At 42.7% G+C, this 26,416-nt stretch overlaps 1 protein-coding gene across 1 annotated transcript in view; it reads right to left on the bottom strand.

Moving 5' to 3' along the window:
- Positions 1 to 291: 291 nt before the first annotated feature.
- Positions 292 to 26,416, bottom strand: part of LOC311255767 (zona pellucida-like domain-containing protein 1) — a gene marked incomplete at both ends in the record, with an annotated part of 34,295 nt that continues 8,170 nt past the window's right edge. The window contains 2 exons of the mRNA XM_084350416.1: positions 292 to 297; positions 1,011 to 1,182. Coding sequence (XP_084206542.1) covers positions 292 to 297; positions 1,011 to 1,182 — 178 coding nt within the window. The remainder of the gene's footprint in view (positions 298 to 1,010; positions 1,183 to 26,416) is intronic.

The following is a 26,416-nucleotide window of genomic DNA, read 5'->3' as shown; positions in this document are numbered from 1 at the left end:
CACTGACGAAACATCCTGAAACTGCTCGGAATGATGGAGATATTGTGGGCCTATCTGCGAAACATTGAGGAAGGATGGCACCCACTTGATAACCCAGAAGGTGCCATCACTCACTTGACCATCCCACAAAGTCAAAGCAGCAGCATAGGGTCTTAATATCTAGTCCTACATAACAGATTGTCAAGGTATAATTTGAAATGTGGTTAATATTGTGATTTTAACGTAGGGGAGGCTCCACTGAAGCTCGGAGAGGCCTGGCTTTAAAAAACGCTTTTTAAAAAAGCAAGATCCTTACCACTGAAAATTGAGGAAGATGGAGGGTCGTCTGAAAAATTAAACCAAAAACCACCGTCAGGACTGAAGCAAATCCAAAATATTAAGAGCTTTATTAAGAGTAGTTACCAGAAAGATAATTATGGCAAAAGTGCTGAATTTTAAGGTTTATATTTAACTTCTTTTAAGAAAGATGCACCAAGCAAATGTGCATACTGCAAGTTTTCCTTACTTTTATGTACGTTTTCTTCCAAAGTCGGATAATGTGGAGGCATATCTGTGGTTTTCAGCAAATCAGTCACGTCAGCGTCCAGTTTTCCCACGAGAATGGCAGGAGAAGTGACTGTCGTGCTGTCAGACACATACTGGGCCTCTCTCTTTGACAGGTGGTGGGAAGAGCTACAGTCCTGTTCAAAACAAAAAAAAGACTAAAGAAAACTCTGCGCTAGTAGTGGAAGCAGTAGAAGTAGTGGAAGTAGAAGACGTAAGAGTAGAAGTAGTAGAAGTAGTAGCAGAAGTAGTAGAAGTAGTGGAAGCAGTAGTAGAAGTAGTGGAAGTAGAAGACGTAAGAGTAGAAGTAGTAGAAGTAGTAGAAGTAGTAGTAGAAGAAGTAGAAGTAGTAGTAGAAGTAGTTGAAGTAGTAGAAGTAGTAGTAGAAGTAGAAGAAGTAGTAGGAGTAGTACATGTTTTGTGATAAGGAATAATGTTAATAGTGTGAAGTGACTGGTGTGACTCACAGGCAGTAATCGGCTACACGTGGACACCTCACACAGTCGGGTGACACAGTGCAGGTAGAAAGTGGACATTGTCTGATTTTTGTGCTCCATGAATCTGAAGGCCTTGAAGTAGAAGTGTGCTGCCTGAGACACCCCATTAAGCTCCACCTCAGTGTTTGCATCACGTTTACACCTTGGGTGAAAAAGAAAGAGTTTAAAGAAAAGTGGGCATTTTTCATGAAAACCTCTGGCGATATTTTCAATAGCTTCCAGGTCTTTGGACCGATTGACTCGAAATTTCTCCCAAACGTGACCCTATACTGGCTGAACAAGACACGGCAGTCCCCATTGGATTTGGGTGGAATTTGTATTTTTGGTGAATATTTTAGTGAGAAGCGGCCAATTTTCATGAAAACCTCGGGCGATTATTTCAATAGCTTCCAGGTCTTTGGACCGATTGACTTGAAATTTCTCCCAAACGTGGTCCTATACTGGCTGAACGAGACACAGCAGTCCCCATTGGATTCGGGTGGACTTTGTATTTTTGGTGAATATTTTAGTGAAATGCGGCCATTTTTCATGAAACCCTCGGCCGATTTTTTCAATAGCTTCCAGGTCTTTCGACCGATTGACTTGAAATTTCTCCCAAACGTGGTCCTATACTGGCTAAACGAGACACAGCAGTCCCCATTGGATTCAGGTGGAATTTGTATTTTTTGTGAATATTTTAGTGAAAGGGGGCCATTTTTCATGAAAACCTCTGGCGATTTTTTCAATAGCTTCCAGGTCTTTGGACCGATTGACTCGAAATTTCTTCCAAACGTGATCCTATACTGGCTGAACGAGACACAGCAGTCCCCACTGTATTCAGGTGGAATTTGTATTTTTGGTGAATATTTTAGTGAAAAACGGGCATTTTACATGAAACCTCTGGCGATTTTTTCAATAGCTTCCAGGTCTTTGGACCGATTGACTCGAAATTTCTCCCAAACGTGGTCCTATACTGGCTGAAGGAGACACAGCAGTCCCCATTGGATTCGGGTGGAATTTGTATTTTTGGTGAATATTTTAGTGAAAGGGGGCCATTTTTCATGAAAACCTTGGCCGATTTTTTCAATAGCTTCCAGGTCTTTGGACCGATTGACTCGAAATTTCTCCCAAACGTGGTCCTATACTGGCTGAACGAGACACAGCAGTCCCCATTGGATTCAGGTGGAATTTGTATTTTTGGTGAATATTTTAGTGAAATGCGGCCATTTTTCATGAAACCCTCGGCCGATTTTTTCAATAGCTTCCATGTCTTTCGACCGATTGACTTGAAATTTCTCCCAAACGTGGTCCTATACTGGCTAAACGAGACACAGCAGTCCCCATTGGATTCAGGTGGAATTTGTATTTTTTGTGAATATTTTAGTGAAAGGGGGCCATTTTTCATGAAAACCTCTGGCGATTTTTTCAATAGCTTCCAGGTCTTTGGACCGATTGACTCGAAATTTCTTCCAAACGTGGTCCTATACTGGCTGAACGAGACACAGCAGTCCCCACTGTATTCAGGTGGAATTTGTATTTTTGGTGAATATTTTAGTGAAAAACGGGCATTTTACATGAAACCTCTGGCGATTTTTTCAATAGCTTCCAGGTCTTTGGACCGATTGACTCGAAATTTCTCCCAAACGTGGTCCTATACTGGCTGAAGGAGACACAGCAGTCCCCATTGGATTCGGGTGGAATTTGTATTTTTGGTGAATATTTTAGTGAAAGGGGGCCATTTTTCATGAAAACCTTGGCCGATTTTTTCAATAGCTTCCAGGTCTTTGGACCGATTGACTCGAAATTTCTCCCAAACGTGGTCCTATACTGGCTGAACGAGACACAGCAGTCCCCATTGGATTTGGGTGGAATTTGTATTTTTGGTGAATATTTTAGTGAAAGGGGGCCATTTTTCATGAAAACCTTGGCCGATTTTTTCAATAGCTTCCAGGTCTTTGGACCGATTGACTCGAAATTTCTCCCAGACGTGGTCCTATACTGGCTGAACGAGACACAGCAGTCCCCACTGTATTCGGGTGGAATTTGTATTTTTGGTGAATATTTTAGTGAAAAACGGGCATTTTACATGAAACCTCTGGCGATTTTTTCAATAGCTTCCAGGTCTTTGGACCGATTGACTCGAAATTTCTCCCAAACGTGGTCCTATACTGGCTGAAGGAGACACAGCAGTCCCCATTGGATTCGGTGGAATTTGTATTTTTGGTGAATATTTTAGTGAAAGGGGGCCATTTTTCATGAAAACCTCTGGCGATTTTTTCAATAGCTTCCAGGTCTTTAGACCGATTGACTCGAAATTTCACCCAAACGTGGTCCTATACTGGCTGAACGAGACACAGCAGTCCCCATTGGATTCGGGTGGAATTTGTATTTTTGGTGAATATTTTAGTGAAAGGGGGCCATTTTTCATGAAAACCTTGGCCGATTTTTTCAATAGCTTCCAGGTCTTTGGACCGATTGACTCGAAATTTCTCCCAAACGTGGTCCTATACTGGCTGAACGAGACACAGCAGTCCCCACTGGATTCGGGTGGAATTTGTATTTTTGGTGAATATTTTAGTGAAAAACGGCCATTTTTCATGAAAACCTTGGCCGATTTTTTCAATAGCTTCCAGGTCTTTGGACCGATTGACTCGAAATTTCTCGCAAACGTGGTCCTATACTGGCTGAACGAGACACAGCAGTCCCCACTGGATTCGGGTGGAATTTGTATTTTTGGTGAATATTTTAGTGAAAGGGGGCCATTTTTCATGAAAACCTTTGCCGATTTTTTCAATAGCTTCCAGGTCTTTGGACCGATTGACTCGAAATTTCTCCCAAACGTGGTCTTATACTGGCTGAACGAGACACAGCAGTCCCCATTGGATTTGGGTGGGATTTGTATTTTTGGTGAATATTTTAGTGAAAGGGGGCCATTTTTCATGAAAACCTTGGCCGATTTTTTCAATAGCTTCCAGGTCTTTGGACCGATTGACTTGAAATTTCTCCCAAACGTGGTCCTATACTGGCTGAACGAGACACAGCAGTCCCCATTGGATTTGGGTGGAATTTGTATTTTTGGTGAATATTTTAGTGAAAGGGGGCCATTTTTCATGAAAACCTTGGCCGATTTTTTCAATAGCTTCCAGGTCTTTGGACCGATTGACTCGAAATTTCTTCCAAACGTGGTCCTATACTGGCTGAACGAGACACAGCAGTCCCCACTGTATTCGGGTGGAATTTGTATTTTTGGTGAATATTTTAGTGAAAAACGGGCATTTTACATGAAACCTCTGGCGATTTTTTCAATAGCTTCCAGGTCTTTGGACCGATTGACTCGAAATTTCTCCCAAACGTGGTCCTATACTGGCTGAAGGAGACACAGCAGTCCCCATTGGATTCGGTGGAATTTGTATTTTTGGTGAATATTTTAGTGAAAGGGGGCCATTTTTCATGAAAACCTCTGGCGATTTTTTCAATAGCTTCCAGGTCTTTAGACCGATTGACTCGAAATTTCACCCAAACGTGGTCCTATACTGGCTGAACGAGACACAGCAGTCCCCATTGGATTCGGGTGGAATTTGTATTTTTGGTGAATATTTTAGTGAAACGGGGCCATTTTTCATGAAAACCTTGGCCGATTTTTTCAATAGCTTCCAGGTCTTTGGACCGATTGACTCGAAATTTCTCCCAAACGTGGTCCTATACTGGCTGAACGAGACACAGCAGTCCCCACTGGATTCGGGTGGAATTTGTATTTTTGGTGAATATTTTAGTGAAAAACGGCCATTTTTCATGAAAACCTTGGCCGATTTTTTCAATAGCTTCCAGGTCTTTGGACCGATTGACTCGAAATTTCTCGCAAACGTGGTCCTATACTGGCTGAACGAGACACAGCAGTCCCCACTGGATTCGGGTGGAATTTGTATTTTTGGTGAATATTTTAGTGAAAGGGGGCCATTTTTCATGAAAACCTTTGCCGATTTTTTCAATAGCTTCCAGGTCTTTGGACCGATTGACTCGAAATTTCTCCCAAACGTGGTCTTATACTGGCTGAACGAGACACAACAGTCCCCATTGGATTTGGGTGGGATTTGTATTTTTGGTGAATATTTTAGTGAAAGGGGGCCATTTTTCATGAAAACCTTGGCCGATTTTTTCAATAGCTTCCAGGTCTTTGGACCGATTGACTTGAAATTTCTCCCAAACGTGGTCCTATACTGGCTGAACGAGACACAGCAGTCCCCATTGGATTCGGGTGGAATTTGTATTTTTGGTGAATATTTTAGTGAAAGGGGGCCATTTTTCATGAAAACCTCTGGCGATTTTTTCAATAGCTTCCAGGTCTTTGGACCGATTGACTCGAAATTTCTTCCAAACGTGGTCCTATACTGGCTGAACGAGACACAGCAGTCCCCACTGTATTCAGGTGGAATTTGTATTTTTGGTGAATATTTTAGTGAAAAACGGGCATTTTACATGAAACCTCTGGCGATTTTTTCAATAGCTTCCAGGTCTTTGGACCGATTGACTCGAAATTTCTCCCAAACGTGGTCCTATACTGGCTGAACGAGACACAGCAGTCCCCACTGGATTCGGGTGGAATTTGTATTTTTGGTGAATATTTTAGTGAAAAACGGCCATTTTTCATGAAAACCTTGGCCGATTTTTTCAATAGCTTCCAGGTCTTTGGACCGATTGACTCGAAATTTCTCCCAAACGTGGTCCTATACTGGCTGAACGAGACACAGCAGTCCCCACTGGATTCGGGTGGAATTTGTATTTTTGGTGAATATTTTAGTGAAAGGGGGCCATTTTTCATGAAAACCTTTGCCGATTTTTTCAATAGCTTCCAGGTCTTTGGACCGATTGACTCGAAATTTCTCCCAAACGTGGTCTTATACTGGCTGAACGAGACACAGCAGTCCCCATTGGATTCGGGTGGGATTTGTATTTTTGGTGAATATTTTAGTGAAAGGGGGCCATTTTTCATGAAAACCTTGGCCGATTTTTTCAATAGCTTCCAGGTCTTTGGACCGATTGACTTGAAATTTCTCCCAAACGTGGTCCTATACTGGCTGAACGAGACACAGCAGTCCCCATTGGATTCGGGTGGAATTTGTATTTTTGGTGAATATTTTAGTGAAATGCGGCCATTTTTCATGAAACCCTCGGCCGATTTTTTCAATAGCTTCCATGTCTTTGGACCGATTGACTTGAAATTTCTCCCAAACGTGGTCCTATACTGGCTAAACGAGACACAGCAGTCCCCATTGGATTCAGGTGGAATTTGTATTTTTTGTGAATATTTTAGTGAAATGCGTCCATTTTTCATGAAACCCTCCGCCGATTTTTTCAATAGCTTCCAGGTCTTTGGACCGATTGACTCGAAATTTCTCCCAAACGTGGTCCTATACTGGCTGAACGAGACACAGCAGTCCCCATTGGATTCGGGTGGAATTTGTGTTTTTGGTGAATATTTTAGTGAAAGGGGGCCATTTTTCATGAAAACCTTGGCCGATTTTTTCAATAGCTTCCAGGTCTTTGGACCGATTGACTTGAAATTTCTCCCAAACGTGGTCCTATACTGGCTGAACGAGACACAGCAGTCCCCATTGGATTCGGGTGGAATTTGTATTTTTGGTGAATATTTTAGTGAAAGGGGGCCATTTTTCATGAAAACCTCTGGCGATTTTTTCAATAGCTTCCAGGTCTTTGGACCGATTGACTCGAAATTTCTCCCAAACGTGGTCCTATACTGGCTGAACGAGACACAGCAGTCCCCATTGGATTCGGGTGGAATTTGTATTTTTGGTGAATATTTTAGTGAAATGCGGCCATTTTTCATGAAACCCTCGGCCGATTTTTTCAATAGCTTCCAGGTCTTTGGACCGATTGACTTGAAATTTCTCCCAAACGTGGTCCTATACTGGCTGAACGAGACACAGCAGTCCCCATTGGATTCGGGTGGAATTTGTATTTTTGGTGAATATTTTAGTGAAATGCGGCCATTTTTCATGAAACCCTCGGCCGATTTTTTCAATAGCTTCCATGTCTTTGGACCGATTGACTTGAAATTTCTCCCAAACGTGGTCCTATACTGTCTAAACGAGACACAGCAGTCCCCATTGGATTCAGGTGGAATTTGTATTTTTGGTGAATATTTTAGTGAAAAACGGCCATTTTACATGAAAACCTTGGCCGATTTTTTCAATAGCTTCCAGGTCTTTGGACCGATTGACTCGAAATTTCTCCCAAACGTGGTCCTATACTGGCTGAACGAGACACAGCAGTCCCCATTGGATTCGGGTGGAATTCGTATTTTTGGTGAATATTTTAGTGAAAGGGGGCCATTTTTCGTGAAAACCTCTGGCGATTTTTTCAATAGCTTCCAGGTCTTTGGACTGATTGACTCGAAATTTCTCCCAAACGTGGTCCTATACTGGCTGAACGAGACACAGCAGTCCCCATTGGATACGGGTGGAATTTGTGTTTTTGGTGAATATTTCAGTGAAAAACGGCCATTGTACATGAAAACCTTGGCCGATTTTTTCAATAGCTTCCAGGTCTTTGAGCCGATTGACTTGAAATTTCTCCCAAACGTGGTCCTATACTGGCTAAACGAGACACAGCAGTCCCCATTGGATTCGGGTGGAATTTGTATTTTTGGTGAATATTTTAGTGAAAGGGGGCCATTTTTCATGAAAACCTCGGCCGATTATTTCAATAGCTTCCATGTCTTTGGACCGATTGACTCGAAATTTCTCCCAAACGTGGTCCTATACTGGCTGAACGAGACACAGCAGTCCCCATTGGATTCGGGTGGAATTTGTATTTTTGGTGAATATTTTAGTGAAAAACGGCCATTTTTCATGAAACCCTCGGCCGATTTTTTCAATAGCTTCCATGTCTTTGGACCGATTGACTTGAAATTTCTCCCAAACGTGGTCCTATACTGGCTGAACGAGACACAGCAGTCCCCATTGGATTCGGGTGGAATTTGTATTTTTGGTGAATATTTTAGTGAAAGGGGGCCATTTTTCATGAAAACCTCTGGCGATTTTTTCAATAGCTTCCAGGTCTTTGGACCGATTGACTCGAAATTTCTCCCAAACGTGGTCCTATACTGGCTGAACGAGACACAGCAGTCCCCATTGGATTCGGGTGGAATTTGTATTTTTGGTGAATATTTCAGTGAAAAACGGCCATTGTACATGAAAACCTTGGCCGATTTTTTCAATAGCTTCCAGGTCTTTGGACCGATTGACTTGAAATTTCTCCCAAACGTGGTCCTATACTGGCTAAACGAGACACAGCAGTCCCCATTGCGGCCATTTTTCATGAAACCCTCGGCCGATTTTTTCAATAGCTTCCATGTCTTTGGACCGATTGACTTGAAATTTCTCCCAAACGTGGTCCTATACTGGCTTAACGAGACACAGCAGTCCCCATTGGATTCGGGTGGAATTTGTATTTTTGGTGAATATTTTAGTGAAAGGGGGCCATTGTACATGAAAACCTTGGCCGATTTTTTCAATAGCTTCCAGGTCTTTGGACCGATTGACTCGAAATTTCTCCCAAACGTGGTCCTATACTGGCTGAACGAGACACAGCAGTCCCCATTGGATTCGGGTGGAATTTGTATTTTTGGTGAATATTTTAGTGAAAGGGGGCCATTTTTCATGAAAACCTCGGCCGATTTTTTCAATAGCTTCCAGGTCTTTGGACCGATTGACTTGAAATTTCTCCCAAACGTGATCCTATACTGGCTGAACGAGACACAGCAGTCCCCATTGGATTCGGGTGGAATTTGTATTTTTGGTGAATATTTTAGTGAAAGGGGGCCATTTTTCATGAAAACCTCTGGCGATTTTTTCAATAGCTTCCAGGTCTTTGGACTGATTGACTCGAAATTTCTCCCAAACGTGGTCCTATACTGGCTGAACGAGACACAGCAGTCCCCATTGGATACGAGTGGAATTTGTGTTTTTGGTGAATATTTCAGTGAAAAACGGCCATTGTACATGAAAACCTTGGCCGATTTTTTCAATAGCTTACAGGTCTTTGAACCGATTGACTTGAAATTTCTCCCAAACGTGGTCCTATACTGGCTAAACGAGACACAGCAGTCCCCATTGGATTCGGGTGGAATTTGTATTTTTGGTGAATATTTTAGTGAAAGGGGGCCATTTTTCATGAAAACCTCGGCCGATTATTTCAATAGCTTCCATGTCTTTGGACCGATTGACTCGAAATTTCTCCCAAACGTGGTCCTATACTGGCTGAACGAGACACAGCAGTCCCCATTGGATTCGGGTGGAATTTGTATTTTTGGTGAATATTTTAGTGAAAAACGGCCATTTTTCATGAAACCCTCGGCCGATTTTTTCAATAGCTTCCATGTCTTTGGACCGATTGACTTGAAATTTCTCCCAAACGTGGTCCTATACTGGCTGAACGAGACACAGCAGTCCCCATTGGATTCGGGTGGAATTTGTATTTTTGGTGAATATTTTAGTGAAAGGGGGCCATTTTTCATGAAAACCTCTGGCGATTTTTTCAATAGTTTCCAGGTCTTTGGACCGATTGACTCGAAATTTCTCCCAAATGTGGTCCTATACTGGCTGAACGAGACACAGCAGTCCCCATTGGATTCGGGTGGAATTTGTATTTTTGGTGAATATTTTAGTGAAAGGGGGCCATTTTTCATGAAAACCTCTGGCGATTTTTTCAATAGCTTCCAGGTCTTTGGACCGATTGACTCGAAATTTCTCCCAAACGTGGTCCTATACTGGCTGAACGAGACACAGCAGTCCCCATTGGATTCGGGTGGAATTTGTATTTTTGGTGAATATTTCAGTGAAAAACGGCCATTGTACATGAAAACCTTGGCCGATTTTTTCAATAGCTTCCAGGTCTTTGGACCGATTGACTTGAAATTTCTCCCAAACGTGGTCCTATACTGGCTAAACGAGACACAGCAGTCCCCATTGCGGCCATTTTTCATGAAACCCTCGGCCGATTTTTTCAATAGCTTCCATGTCTTTGGACCGATTGACTTGAAATTTCTCCCAAACGTGGTCCTATACTGGCTTAACGAGACACAGCAGTCCCCATTGGATTCGGGTGGAATTTGTATTTTTGGTGAATATTTTAGTGAAAGGGGGCCATTTTTCATGAAAACCTCTGGCGATTTTTTCAATAGCTTCCAGGTCTTTGGACCGATTGACTTGAAATTTCTCCCAAACGTGGTCCTATACTGGCTGAACGAGACACAGCAGTCCCCATTGGATTCGGGTGGAATTTGTATTTTTGGTGAATATTTCAGTGAAAAACGGCCATTGTACATGAAAACCTTGGCCGATTTTTTCAATAGCTTCCAGGTCTTTGGACCGATTGACTCGAAATTTCTCCCAAACGTGGTCCTATACTGGCTGAACGAGACACAGCAGTCCCCATTGGATTCGGGTGGAATTTGTATTTTTGGTGAATATTTTAGTGAAAGGGGGCCATTTTTCATGAAAACCTCTGGCGATTTTTTCAATAGCTTCCAGGTCTTTGGACCGATTGACTCGAAATTTCTCCCAAACGTGGTCCTATACTGGCTGAACGAGACACAGCAGTCCCCATTGGATTCGGGTGGAATTCGTATTTTTGGTGAATATTTTAGTGAAAGGGGGCCATTTTTCATGAAAACCTCTGGCGATTTTTTCAATAGCTTCCAGGTCTTTGGACTGATTGACTCGAAATTTCTCCCAAACGTGGTCCTATACTGGCTGAACGAGACACAGCAGTCCCCATTGGATTCGGGTGGAATTTGTATTTTTGGTGAATATTTTAGTGAAAGGGGGCCATTTTTCATGAAAACCTCTGGCGATTTTTTCAATAGCTTCCAGGTCTTTGGACCGATTGACTTGAAATTTCACCCAAACGTGGTCCTATACTGGCTGAACGAGACACAGCAGTCCCCATTGGATTCGGGTGGAATTTGTATTTTTGGTGAATATTTTAGTGAAAGGGGGCCATTTTTCATGAAAACCTCTGGCGATTTTTTCAATAGCTTCCAGGTCTTTGGACCGATTGACTCGAAATTTCTCCCAAACGTGGTCCTATACTGGCTGAACGAGACACAGCAGTCCCCATTGGATTCGGGTGGAATTTGTATTTTTGGTGAATATTTTAGTGAAAGGGGGCCATTTTTCATGAAAACCTCTGGCGATTTTTTCAATAGCTTCCAGGTCTTTGGACTGATTGACTCGAAATTTCTCCCAAACGTGGTCCTATACTGGCTGAACGAGACACAGCAGTCCCCATTGGATTCGGGTGGAATTTGTATTTTTGGTGAATATTTTAATGAAAAGGGGGCCATTTTTCATGAAAACCTCTGGCGATTTTTTCAATAGCTTCCAGGTCTTTGGACCGATTGACTCGAAATGTCTCCCAAACGTGATCCTATACTGGCTGAACGAGACACAGCAGTCCCCATTGGATTCGGGTGGAATTTGTATTTTTGGTGAATATTTTATTGAAATGCGTCCATTTTTCATGAAAACCTCTGGCGATTTTTTCAATAGCTTCCAGGTCTTTGGACCGATTGACTTGAAATTTCTCCCAAACGTGATCCTATACTGGCTGAACGAGACACAGCAGTCCCCATTGGATTCGGGTGGAATTTGTATTTTTGGTGAATATTTTAGTGAAAGGGGGCCATTTTTCATGAAAACCTCTGGCGATTTTTTCAATAGCTTCCAGGTCTTTGGACCGATTGACTTGAAATTTCTTCCAAACGTGGTCCTATACTGGCTGAACGAGACACAGCAGTCCCCATTGGATTCGGGTGGAATTTGTATTTTTGGTGAATATTTCAGTGAAAAACGGCCATTGTACATGAAAACCTTGGCCGATTTTTTCAATAGCTTCCAGGTCTTTGGACCGATTGACTCGACATTTCTCCCAAACGTGGTCCTATACTGGCTGAACGAGACACAGCAGTCCCCATTGGATTCGGGTGGAATTTGTATTTTTGGTGAATATTTTAGTGAAAGGGGGCCATTTTTCATGAAAACCTCTGGCGATTTTTTCAATAGCTTCCAGGTCTTTGGACCGATTGACTCGAAATTTCTCCCAAACGTGGTCCTATACTGGCTGAACGAGACACAGCAGTCCCCATTGGATTCGGGTGGAATTCGTATTTTTGGTGAATATTTTAGTGAAAGGGGGCCATTTTTCATGAAAACCTCTGGCGATTTTTTCAATAGCTTCCAGGTCTTTGGACTGATTGACTCGAAATTTCTCCCAAACGTGGTCCTATACTGGCTGAACGAGACACAGCAGTCCCCATTGGATTCGGGTGGAATTTGTATTTTTGGTGAATATTTTAGTGAAAGGGGGCCATTTTTCATGAAAACCTCTGGCGATTTTTTCAATAGCTTCCAGGTCTTTGGACTGATTGACTCGAAATTTCTCCCAAACGTGGTCCTATACTGGCTGAACGAGACACAGCAGTCCCCATTGGATTCGGGTGGAATTTGTATTTTTGGTGAATATTTTAGTGAAAGGGGGCCATTGTACATGAAAACCTTGGCCGATTTTTTCAATAGCTTCCAGGTCTTTGAACCGATTGACTTGAAATTTCTCCCAAACGTGGTCCTATACTGGCTGAACGAGACACAGCAGTCCCCATTGGATTCGGGTGGAATTTGTATTTTTGGTGAATATTTTAGTGAAAGGGGGCCATTTTTCATGAAAACCTCGGCCGATTATTTCAATAGCTTCCATGTCTTTGGACCGATTGACTCGAAATTTCTCCCAAACGTGGTCCTATACTGGCTGAACGAGACACAGCAGTCCCCATTGGATTCGGGTGGAATTTGTATTTTTGGTGAATATTTTAGTGAAAAACGGCCATTTTTCATGAAACCCTCGGCCGATTTTTTCAGTAGCTTCCATGTCTTTGGACCGATTGACTTGAAATTTCTCCCAAACGTGGTCCTATACTGGCTGAACGAGACACAGCAGTCCCCATTGGATTCGGGTGGAATTTGTATTTTTGGTGAATATTTTAGTGAAAGGGGGCCATTTTTCATGAAAACCTCTGGCGATTTTTTCAATAGTTTCCAGGTCTTTGGACCGATTGACTCGAAATTTCTCCCAAATGTGGTCCTATACTGGCTGAACGAGACACAGCAGTCCCCATTGGATTCGGGTGGAATTTGTATTTTTGGTGAATATTTTAGTGAAAGGGGGCCATTTTTCATGAAAACCTCTGGCGATTTTTTCAATAGCTTCCAGGTCTTTGGACCGATTGACTCGAAATTTCTCCCAAACGTGGTCCTATACTGGCTGAACGAGACACAGCAGTCCCCATTGGATTCGGGTGGAATTTGTATTTTTGGTGAATATTTCAGTGAAAAACGGCCATTGTACATGAAAACCTTGGCCGATTTTTTCAATAGCTTCCAGGTCTTTGGACCGATTGACTTGAAATTTCTCCCAAACGTGGTCCTATACTGGCTAAACGAGACACAGCAGTCCCCATTGCGGCCATTTTTCATGAAACCCTCGGCCGATTTTTTCAATAGCTTCAATGTCTTTGGACCGATTGACTTGAAATTTCTCCCAAACGTGGTCCTATACTGGCTTAACGAGACACAGCAGTCCCCATTGGATTCGGGTGGAATTTGTATTTTTGGTGAATATTTTAGTGAAAGGGGGCCATTGTACATGAAAACCTTGGCCGATTTTTTCAATAGCTTCCAGGTCTTTGGACCGATTGACTCGAAATTTCTCCCAAACGTGGTCCTATACTGGCTGAACGAGACACAGCAGTCCCCATTGGATTCGGGTGGAATTTGTATTTTTGGTGAATATTTTAGTGAAAAACGGCCATTTTTCATGAAAACCTCTGGCGATTTTTTCAATAGCTTCCAGGTCTTTGGACCGATTGACTCGAAATTTCTCCCAAACGTGGTCCTATACTGGCTGAACGAGACACAGCAGTCCCCATTGGATTCGGGTGGAATTTGTATTTTTGGTGAATATTTTAGTGAAAGGGGGCCATTTTTCATGAAAACCTCTGGCGATTTTTTCAATAGCTTCCAGGTCTTTGGACCGATTGACTTGAAATTTCACCCAAACGTGGTCCTATACTGGCTGAACGAGACACAGCAGTCCCCATTGGATTCGGGTGGAATTTGTATTTTTGGTGAATATTTTAGTGAAAGGGGGCCATTTTTCATGAAAACCTCTGGCGATTTTTTCAATAGCTTCCAGGTCTTTGGACCGATTGACTCGAAATGTCTCCCAAACGTGATCCTATACTGGCTGAACGAGACACAGCAGTCCCCATTGGATTCGGGTGGAATTTGTATTTTTGGTGAATATTTTATTGAAATGCGTCCATTTTTCATGAAAACCTCTGGCGATTTTTTCAATAGCTTCCAGGTCTTTGGACCGATTGACTTGAAATTTCTCCCAAACGTGATCCTATACTGGCTGAACGAGACACAGCAGTCCCCATTGGATTCGGGTGGAATTTGTATTTTTGGTGAATATTTTAGTGAAAGGGGGCCATTTTTCATGAAAACCTCGGCCGATTTTTTCAATAGCTTCAATGTCTTTGGACCGATTGACTTGAAATTTCTCCCAAACGTGGTCCTATACTGGCTTAACGAGACACAGCAGTCCCCATTGGATTCGGGTGGAATTTGTATTTTTGGTGAATATTTTAGTGAAAGGGGGCCATTGTACATGAAAACCTTGGCCGATTTTTTCAATAGCTTCCAGGTCTTTGGACCGATTGACTCGAAATTTCTCCCAAACGTGGTCCTATACTGGCTGAACGAGACACAGCAGTCCCCATTGGATTCGGGTGGAATTTGTATTTTTGGTGAATATTTTAGTGAAATGGGGCCATTGTACATGAAAACCTTGGCCGATTTTTTCAATAGCTTCCAGGTCTTTGGACCGATTGACTCGAAATTTCTCCCAAACGTGGTCCTATACTGGCTGAACGAGACACAGCAGTCCCCATTGGATTCGGGTGGAATTTGTATTTTTGGTGAATATTTTAGTGAAAAACGGCCATTTTTCATGAAAACCTCTGGCGATTTTTTCAATAGCTTCCAGGTCTTTGGACCGATTGACTCGAAATTTCTCCCAAACGTGGTCCTATACTGGCTGAACGAGACACAGCAGTCCCCATTGGATTCGGGTGGAATTTGTATTTTTGGTGAATATTTTAGTGAAAGGGGGCCATTTTTCATGAAAACCTCTGGCGATTTTTTCAATAGCTTCCCGGTCTTTGGACCGATTGACTTGAAATTTCACCCAAACGTGGTCCTATACTGGCTGAACGAGACACAGCAGTCCCCATTGGATTCGGGTGGAATTTGTATTTTTGGTGAATATTTTAGTGAAAGGGGGCCATTTTTCATGAAAACCTCTGGCGATTTTTTCAATAGCTTCCAGGTCTTTGGACCGATTGACTCGAAATGTCTCCCAAACGTGATCCTATACTGGCTGAACGAGACACAGCAGTCCCCATTGGATTCGGGTGGAATTTGTATTTTTGGTGAATATTTTATTGAAATGCGTCCATTTTTCATGAAAACCTCTGGCGATTTTTTCAATAGCTTCCAGGTCTTTGGACCGATTGACTTGAAATTTCTCCCAAACGTGATCCTATACTGGCTGAACGAGACACAGCAGTCCCCATTGGATTCGGGTGGAATTTGTATTTTTGGTGAATATTTTAGTGAAAGGGGGCCATTTTTCATGAAAACCTCTGGCGATCTTTTCAATAGCTTCCAGGTCTTTGGACCGATTGACTTGAAATTTCACCCAAACGTGGTCCTATACTGGCTGAATGAGACACAGCAGTCCCCATTGGATTCGGGTGGAATTTGTATTTTTGGTGAATATTTTAGTGAAAGGGGGCCATTTTTCATGAAAACCTCTGGCGATTTTTTCAATAGCTTCCAGGTCTTTGGACCGATTGACTCGAAATTTCTCCCAAACGTGATCCTATACTGGCTGAACGAGACACAGCAGTCCCCATTGGATTCGGGTGGAATTTGTATTTTTGGTGAATATTTTAGTTAAAGGGGGCCATTGTACATGAAAACCTCTGGCGATTTTTTCAATAGCTTCCAGGTCTTTGCACCGATTGACTCGAAATTTCTCCCAAACGTGGTCCTATACTGGCTGAACGAGACACAGCAGTCCCCATTGGATTCGGGTGGAATTTGTATTTTTGGTGAATATTTTAGTGAAAGGGGGCCATTTTTCATGAAAACCTCTGGCGATTTTTTCAATAGCTTCCAGGTCTTTGGACCGATTGACTTGAATTTTCTCCCAAACGTGGTCCTATACTGGCTGAACGAGACACAGCAGTCCCCATTGGATTCGGGTGGAATTTGTATTTTTGGTGAATGTTTTAGTGAAAGGGGGCCATTTTTCATGAAAACCTTGGCCGATTTTTTCAATAGCTTCCAGGTCTTTGGACCAATTGACTTGAAATTTCTCCCAAACGTGGTCCTATACTGGCTGAACGAGACACAGCAGTCCCCATTGGATTCGGGTGGAATTTGTATTTTTGGTGAATATTTTAGTGAAAGGGGGCCATTTTTCATGAAAACCTCGGCCGATTTTTTCAATAGCTTCCAGGTCTTTGGACCGATTGACTTGAAATTTCTCCCAAACGTGATCCTATACTGGCTGAACGAGACACAGCAGTCCCCATTGGATTCGGGTGGAATTTGTATTTTTGGTGAATATTTTAGTGAAAGGGGGCCATTTTTCATGAAAACCTCTGGCGATTTTTTCAATAGCTTCCAGGTCTTTGGACCGATTGACTCGAAATTTCTCCCAAACGTGGTCCTATACTGGCTGAACGAGACACAGCAGTCCCCATTGGGGACTGATTTTTTCAATAGCTTCCAGGTCTTTGGACCGATTGACTCGAAATTTCTCCCAAACGTGGTCCTATACTGGCTGAACGCCATTTTTCATGAAAACCTCTGGCGATTTTTTCAATAGCTTCCAGGTCTTTGGACCGATTGACTCGAAATATCTCCCAAACGTGGTCCTATACTGGCTGAACGCCATTTTTCATGAAAACCTCTGGCGATTTTTTCAATAGCTTCCAGGTCTTTGGACCGATTGACTCGAAATTTCTCCCAAACGTGGTCCTATACTGGCTGAACGAGACACAGCAGTCCCCATTGGATTCGGGTGGAATTTGTATTTTTGGTGAATATTTTAGTGAAAGGGGGCCATTTTTCATGAAAACCTCTGGCGATTTTTTCAATAGCTTCCAGGTCTTTGGACCGATTGACTCGAAATTTCTCCCAAACGTGGTCCTATACTGGCTGAACGAGACACAGCAGTCCCCATTGGATTCGGGTGGAATTCGTATTTTTGGTGAATATTTTAGTGAAAGGGGGCCATTTTTCATGAAAACCTCTGGCGATTTTTTCAATAGCTTCCAGGTCTTTGGACTGATTGACTCGAAATTTCTCCCAAACGTGGTCCTATACTGGCTGAACGAGACACAGCAGTCCCCATTGGATTCGGGTGGAATTTGTATTTTTGGTGAATATTTTAGTGAAAGGGGGCCATTTTTCATGAAAACCTCTGGCGATTTTTTCAATAGCTTCCAGGTCTTTGGACCGATTGACTTGAAATTTCACCCAAACGTGGTCCTATACTGGCTGAACGAGACACAGCAGTCCCCATTGGATTCGGGTGGAATTTGTATTTTTGGTGAATATTTTAGTGAAAGGGGGCCATTTTTCATGAAAACCTCTGGCGATTTTTTCAATAGCTTCCAGGTCTTTGGACCGATTGACTCGAAATTTCTCCCAAACGTGGTCCTATACTGGCTGAACGAGACACAGCAGTCCCCATTGGATTCGGGTGGAATTTGTATTTTTGGTGAATATTTTAGTGAAAGGGGGCCATTTTTCATGAAAACCTCTGGCGATTTTTTCAATAGCTTCCAGGTCTTTGGACTGATTGACTCGAAATTTCTCCCAAACGTGGTCCTATACTGGCTGAACGAGACACAGCAGTCCCCATTGGATTCGGGTGGAATTTGTATTTTTGGTGAATATTTTAATGAAAAGGGGGCCATTTTTCATGAAAACCTCTGGCGATTTTTTCAATAGCTTCCAGGTCTTTGGACCGATTGACTCGAAATGTCTCCCAAACGTGATCCTATACTGGCTGAACGAGACACAGCAGTCCCCATTGGATTCGGGTGGAATTTGTATTTTTGGTGAATATTTTATTGAAATGCGTCCATTTTTCATGAAAACCTCTGGCGATTTTTTCAATAGCTTCCAGGTCTTTGGACCGATTGACTTGAAATTTCTCCCAAACGTGATCCTATACTGGCTGAACGAGACACAGCAGTCCCCATTGGATTCGGGTGGAATTTGTATTTTTGGTGAATATTTTAGTGAAAGGGGGCCATTTTTCATGAAAACCTCTGGCGATTTTTTCAATAGCTTCCAGGTCTTTGGACCGATTGACTTGAAATTTCTTCCAAACGTGGTCCTATACTGGCTGAACGAGACACAGCAGTCCCCATTGGATTCGGGTGGAATTTGTATTTTTGGTGAATATTTCAGTGAAAAACGGCCATTGTACATGAAAACCTTGGCCGATTTTTTCAATAGCTTCCAGGTCTTTGGACCGATTGACTCGACATTTCTCCCAAACGTGGTCCTATACTGGCTGAACGAGACACAGCAGTCCCCATTGGATTCGGGTGGAATTTGTATTTTTGGTGAATATTTTAGTGAAAGGGGGCCATTTTTCATGAAAACCTCTGGCGATTTTTTCAATAGCTTCCAGGTCTTTGGACCGATTGACTCGAAATTTCTCCCAAACGTGGTCCTATACTGGCTGAACGAGACACAGCAGTCCCCATTGGATTCGGGTGGAATTCGTATTTTTGGTGAATATTTTAGTGAAAGGGGGCCATTTTTCATGAAAACCTCTGGCGATTTTTTCAATAGCTTCCAGGTCTTTGGACTGATTGACTCGAAATTTCTCCCAAACGTGGTCCTATACTGGCTGAACGAGACACAGCAGTCCCCATTGGATTCGGGTGGAATTTGTATTTTTGGTGAATATTTTAGTGAAAGGGGGCCATTTTTCATGAAAACCTCTGGCGATTTTTTCAATAGCTTCCAGGTCTTTGGACTGATTGACTCGAAATTTCTCCCAAACGTGGTCCTATACTGGCTGAACGAGACACAGCAGTCCCCATTGGATTCGGGTGGAATTTGTATTTTTGGTGAATATTTTAGTGAAAGGGGGCCATTGTACATGAAAACCTTGGCCGATTTTTTCAATAGCTTCCAGGTCTTTGAACCGATTGACTTGAAATTTCTCCCAAACGTGGTCCTATACTGGCTGAACGAGACACAGCAGTCCCCATTGGATTCGGGTGGAATTTGTATTTTTGGTGAATATTTTAGTGAAAGGGGGCCATTTTTCATGAAAACCTCGGCCGATTATTTCAATAGCTTCCATGTCTTTGGACCGATTGACTCGAAATTTCTCCCAAACGTGGTCCTATACTGGCTGAACGAGACACAGCAGTCCCCATTGGATTCGGGTGGAATTTGTATTTTTGGTGAATATTTTAGTGAAAAACGGCCATTTTTCATGAAACCCTCGGCCGATTTTTTCAGTAGCTTCCATGTCTTTGGACCGATTGACTTGAAATTTCTCCCAAACGTGGTCCTATACTGGCTGAACGAGACACAGCAGTCCCCATTGGATTCGGGTGGAATTTGTATTTTTGGTGAATATTTTAGTGAAAGGGGGCCATTTTTCATGAAAACCTCTGGCGATTTTTTCAATAGTTTCCAGGTCTTTGGACCGATTGACTCGAAATTTCTCCCAAATGTGGTCCTATACTGGCTGAACGAGACACAGCAGTCCCCATTGGATTCGGGTGGAATTTGTATTTTTGGTGAATATTTTAGTGAAAGGGGGCCATTTTTCATGAAAACCTCTGGCGATTTTTTCAATAGCTTCCAGGTCTTTGGACCGATTGACTCGAAATTTCTCCCAAACGTGGTCCTATACTGGCTGAACGAGACACAGCAGTCCCCATTGGATTCGGGTGGAATTTGTATTTTTGGTGAATATTTCAGTGAAAAACGGCCATTGTACATGAAAACCTTGGCCGATTTTTTCAATAGCTTCCAGGTCTTTGGACCGATTGACTTGAAATTTCTCCCAAACGTGGTCCTATACTGGCTAAACGAGACACAGCAGTCCCCATTGCGGCCATTTTTCATGAAACCCTCGGCCGATTTTTTCAATAGCTTCAATGTCTTTGGACCGATTGACTTGAAATTTCTCCCAAACGTGGTCCTATACTGGCTTAACGAGACACAGCAGTCCCCATTGGATTCGGGTGGAATTTGTATTTTTGGTGAATATTTTAGTGAAAGGGGGCCATTGTACATGAAAACCTTGGCCGATTTTTTCAATAGCTTCCAGGTCTTTGGACCGATTGACTCGAAATTTCTCCCAAACGTGGTCCTATACTGGCTGAACGAGACACAGCAGTCCCCATTGGATTCGGGTGGAATTTGTATTTTTGGTGAATATTTTAGTGAAAAACGGCCATTTTTCATGAAAACCTCTGGCGATTTTTTCAATAGCTTCCAGGTCTTTGGACCGATTGACTCGAAATTTCTCCCAAACGTGGTCCTATACTGGCTGAACGAGACACAGCAGTCCCCATTGGATTCGGGTGGAATTTGTATTTTTGGTGAATATTTTAGTGAAAGGGGGCCATTTTTCATGAAAACCTCTGGCGATTTTTTCAATAGCTTCCAGGTCTTTGGACCGATTGACTTGAAATTTCACCCAAACGTGGTCCTATACTGGCTGAACGAGACACAGCAGTCCCCATTGGATTCGGGTGGAATTTGTATTTTTGGTGAATATTTTAGTGAAAGGGGGCCATTTTTCATGAAAACCTCTGGCGATTTTTTCAATAGCTTCCAGGTCTTTGGACCGATTGACTCGAAATGTCTCCCAAACGTGATCCTATACTGGCTGAACGAGACACAGCAGTCCCCATTGGATTCGGGTGGAATTTGTATTTTTGGTGAATATTTTATTGAAATGCGTCCATTTTTCATGAAAACCTCTGGCGATTTTTTCAATAGCTTCCAGGTCTTTGGACCGATTGACTTGAAATTTCTCCCAAACGTGATCCTATACTGGCTGAACGAGACACAGCAGTCCCCATTGGATTCGGGTGGAATTTGTATTTTTGGTGAATATTTTAGTGAAAGGGGGCCATTTTTCATGAAAACCTTGGCCGATTTTTTCAATAGCTTCAATGTCTTTGGACCGATTGACTTGAAATTTCTCCCAAACGTGGTCCTATACTGGCTTAACGAGACACAGCAGTCCCCATTGGATTCGGGTGGAATTTGTATTTTTGGTGAATATTTTAGTGAAAGGGGGCCATTGTACATGAAAACCTTGGCCGATTTTTTCAATAGCTTCCAGGTCTTTGGACCGATTGACTCGAAATTTCTCCCAAACGTGGTCCTATACTGGCTGAACGAGACACAGCAGTCCCCATTGGATTCGGGTGGAATTTGTATTTTTGGTGAATATTTTAGTGAAATGGGGCCATTGTACATGAAAACCTTGGCCGATTTTTTCAATAGCTTCCAGGTCTTTGGACCGATTGACTCGAAATTTCTCCCAAACGTGGTCCTATACTGGCTGAACGAGACACAGCAGTCCCCATTGGATTCGGGTGGAATTTGTATTTTTGGTGAATATTTTAGTGAAAAACGGCCATTTTTCATGAAAACCTCTGGCGATTTTTTCAATAGCTTCCAGGTCTTTGGACCGATTGACTCGAAATTTCTCCCAAACGTGGTCCTATACTGGCTGAACGAGACACAGCAGTCCCCATTGGATTCGGGTGGAATTTGTATTTTTGGTGAATATTTTAGTGAAAGGGGGCCATTTTTCATGAAAACCTCTGGCGATTTTTTCAATAGCTTCCCGGTCTTTGGACCGATTGACTTGAAATTTCACCCAAACGTGGTCCTATACTGGCTGAACGAGACACAGCAGTCCCCATTGGATTCGGGTGGAATTTGTATTTTTGGTGAATATTTTAGTGAAAGGGGGCCATTTTTCATGAAAACCTCTGGCGATTTTTTCAATAGCTTCCAGGTCTTTGGACCGATTGACTCGAAATGTCTCCCAAACGTGATCCTATACTGGCTGAACGAGACACAGCAGTCCCCATTGGATTCGGGTGGAATTTGTATTTTTGGTGAATATTTTATTGAAATGCGTCCATTTTTCATGAAAACCTCTGGCGATTTTTTCAATAGCTTCCAGGTCTTTGGACCGATTGACTTGAAATTTCTCCCAAACGTGATCCTATACTGGCTGAACGAGACACAGCAGTCCCCATTGGATTCGGGTGGAATTTGTATTTTTGGTGAATATTTTAGTGAAAGGGGGCCATTTTTCATGAAAACCTCTGGCGATCTTTTCAATAGCTTCCAGGTCTTTGGACCGATTGACTTGAAATTTCACCCAAACGTGGTCCTATACTGGCTGAATGAGACACAGCAGTCCCCATTGGATTCGGGTGGAATTTGTATTTTTGGTGAATATTTTAGTGAAAGGGGGCCATTTTTCATGAAAACCTCTGGCGATTTTTTCAATAGCTTCCAGGTCTTTGGACCGATTGACTCGAAATTTCTCCCAAACGTGATCCTATACTGGCTGAACGAGACACAGCAGTCCCCATTGGATTCGGGTGGAATTTGTATTTTTGGTGAATATTTTAGTTAAAGGGGGCCATTGTACATGAAAACCTCTGGCGATTTTTTCAATAGCTTCCAGGTCTTTGCACCGATTGACTCGAAATTTCTCCCAAACGTGGTCCTATACTGGCTGAACGAGACACAGCAGTCCCCATTGGATTCGGGTGGAATTTGTATTTTTGGTGAATATTTTAGTGAAAGGGGGCCATTTTTCATGAAAACCTCTGGCGATTTTTTCAATAGCTTCCAGGTCTTTGGACCGATTGACTTGAATTTTCTCCCAAACGTGGTCCTATACTGGCTGAACGAGACACAGCAGTCCCCATTGGATTCGGGTGGAATTTGTATTTTTGGTGAATGTTTTAGTGAAAGGGGGCCATTTTTCATGAAAACCTTGGCCGATTTTTTCAATAGCTTCCAGGTCTTTGGACCAATTGACTTGAAATTTCTCCCAAACGTGGTCCTATACTGGCTGAACGAGACACAGCAGTCCCCATTGGATTCGGGTGGAATTTGTATTTTTGGTGAATATTTTAGTGAAAGGGGGCCATTTTTCATGAAAACCTCGGCCGATTTTTTCAATAGCTTCCAGGTCTTTGGACCGATTGACTTGAAATTTCTCCCAAACGTGATCCTATACTGGCTGAACGAGACACAGCAGTCCCCATTGGATTCGGGTGGAATTTGTATTTTTGGTGAATATTTTAGTGAAAGGGGGCCATTTTTCATGAAAACCTCTGGCGATTTTTTCAATAGCTTCCAGGTCTTTGGACCGATTGACTCGAAATTTCTCCCAAACGTGGTCCTATACTGGCTGAACGAGACACAGCAGTCCCCATTGGGGACTGATTTTTTCAATAGCTTCCAGGTCTTTGGACCGATTGACTCGAAATTTCTCCCAAACGTGGTCCTATACTGGCTGAACGCCATTTTTCATGAAAACCTCTGGCGATTTTTTCAATAGCTTCCAGGTCTTTGGACCGATTGACTCGAAATATCTCCCAAACGTGGTCCTATACTGGCTGAACGCCATTTTTCATGAAAACCTCTGGCGATTTTTTCAATAGCTTCCAGGTCTTTGGACCGATTGACTCGAAATGTCTCCCAAACGTGGTCCTATACTGGCTGAACGAGACACAGCAGTCCCCATCGGATTCGGGTGGAATTTGTATTTTTGGTGAATATTTTAGTGAAAAACGGCCATTTTTCATGAAAACCTCTGGCGATTTTTTCAATAGCTTCCAGGTCTTTGGACCGATTGACTCGAAATGTCTCCCAAACGTGGTCCTATACTGGCTGAACGAGACACAGCAGTCCCCATTGGATTCAGGTGGAATTTGTATTTTTGGTGAATATTTTAGTGAAAGGGGGCCATTTTTCATGAAAACCTCGGCCGATTTTTTCAATAGCTTCCAGGTCTTTGGACCAATTGACTCGAAATGTCTCCCAAACGTTGTCCTATACTGGCTGAACGAGACACAGCAGTCCCCATTGGATTCGGGTGGAATTTGTATTTTTGGTGAATATTTTGGTGAAAGGGGGCCATTTTTCATGAAAACCTCTGGCGATTTTTTCAATAGCTTCCAGGTCTTTGGACCGATTGACTCGAAATTTCTCCCAAACGTGGTCCTATACTGGCTGAACGAGACACAGCAGTCCCCATTGGATTCGGGTGGAATTTGTATTTTTGGTGAATATTTTAGTGAAAAAGGGCCATTTTTCATGAAAACCTCTGGCGATTTTTTCAATAGCTTCCAGGTCTTTGGACCGATTGACTCGAAATTTCTCCCAAACGTGGTCCTATACTGGCTGAACGAGACACAGCAGTCCCCATTGGATTCGGGTGGAATTTGTATTTTTGGTGAATATTTTAGTGAAAGAGGGCCATTTTTCATGAAAACCTCTGGCGATTTTTTCAATAGCTTCCAGGTCTTTGGACCGATTGACTCGAAATTTCTCCCAAACGTGGTCCTATACTGGCTGAACGAGACACAGCAGTCCCCATTGGATTCGGGTGGAATTTGTATTTTTGGTGAATATTTTAGTGAAAGAGGGCCATTTTTCATGAAAACCTCTGGCGATTTTTTCAATAGCTTCCAGGTCTTTGGACCGATTAACTCGAAATTTCTTCCAAACTTGGTCCTATACTGGCTGAACGAGACACAGCAGTCCCCATTGGATTCAAGTAGAATTTGTATTTTTGGTGAATATTTTAGTGAAAGGGGGCCATTTTTCATGAAAACCTCTGGCGATTTTTTCAATAGCTTCCAGGTCTTTGGACCGATTGACTCGAAATTTCTCCCAAACGTGGTCCTATACTGGCTGAACGAGACACAGCAGTCCCCATTGGATTCGGGTGGAATTTGTATTTTTGGTGAATATTTTAGTGAAAGGGGGCCATTTTTCATGAAAACGTCTGGCGATTTTTTCAATAGCTTCCATGTCTTTGGACCGATTGACTCGAAATTTCTCCCAAACGTGGTCCTATACTGGCTGAACGAGACACAGCAGTCCCCATTGGATTCGGGTGGAATTTGTATTTTTGGTGAATATTTTAGTGAAAAACGGCCATTTTTCATGAAAACCTCTGGCGATTTTTTCAACAGCTTCCAGGTCTTTAGACCAATTGACTTGAAATTTCTCCAAAACGTGGTCCTATACTGGCTGAACGAGACACAGCAGTCCCCATTGGATTCGGGTGGAATTTGTATTTTTGGTGAATATTTTAGTGAAATGCGTCCATTGTACATGAAAACCTTGGCCGATTTTTTCAATAGCTTCCAGGTCTTTGGACCGATTGACTCGAAATTTCTCCCAAACGTGGTCCTATACTGGCTGAACGAGACACAGCAGTCCCCATTGGATTCGGGTGGAATTTGTATTTTTGGTGAATATTTTAGTGAAAAACGGCCATTTTTCATGAAAACCTCTGGCGATTTTTTCAATAGCTTCCAGGTCTTTAGACCAATTGACTTGAAATTTCTCCAAAACGTGGTCCTATACTGGCTGAACGAGACACAGCAGTCCCCATTGGATTCGGGTGGAATTTGTATTTTTGGTGAATATTTTAGTTAAAGGGGGCCATTGTACATGAAAACCTCTGGCGATTTTTTCAATAGCTTCCAGGTCTTTGCACCGATTGACTCGAAATTTCTCCCAAACGTGGTCCTATACTGGCTGAACGAGACACAGCAGTCCCCATTGGATTCGGGTGGAATTTGTATTTTTGGTGAATATTTTAGTGAAAGGGGGCCATTTTTCATGAAAACCTCGGCCGATTTTTTCAATAGCTTCCAGGTCTTTGGACCGATTGACTCGAATTTTCTCCCAAACGTGGTCCTATACTGGCTGAACGAGACACAGCAGTCCCCATTGGATTCGGGTGGAATTTGTATTTTTGGTGAATATTTCAGTGAAAAACGGCCATTGTACATGAAAACCTTGGCCGATTTTTTCAATAGCTTCCAGGTCTTTGGACCGATTGACTTGAAATTTCTCCCAAACGTGGTCCTATACTGGCTAAACGAGACACAGCAGTCCCCATTGGATTCGGGTGGAATT

This window comes from Pagrus pagrus (assembly GCF_965226575.1).
Source record: "Pagrus pagrus genome assembly, chromosome: 4".
Classification (NCBI taxonomy): Eukaryota; Metazoa; Chordata; class Actinopteri; order Spariformes; family Sparidae; genus Pagrus; species Pagrus pagrus.
Note: the sequence above shows the minus strand (reverse complement) of the source record. Positions and strands in the feature narration are given on the sequence as shown.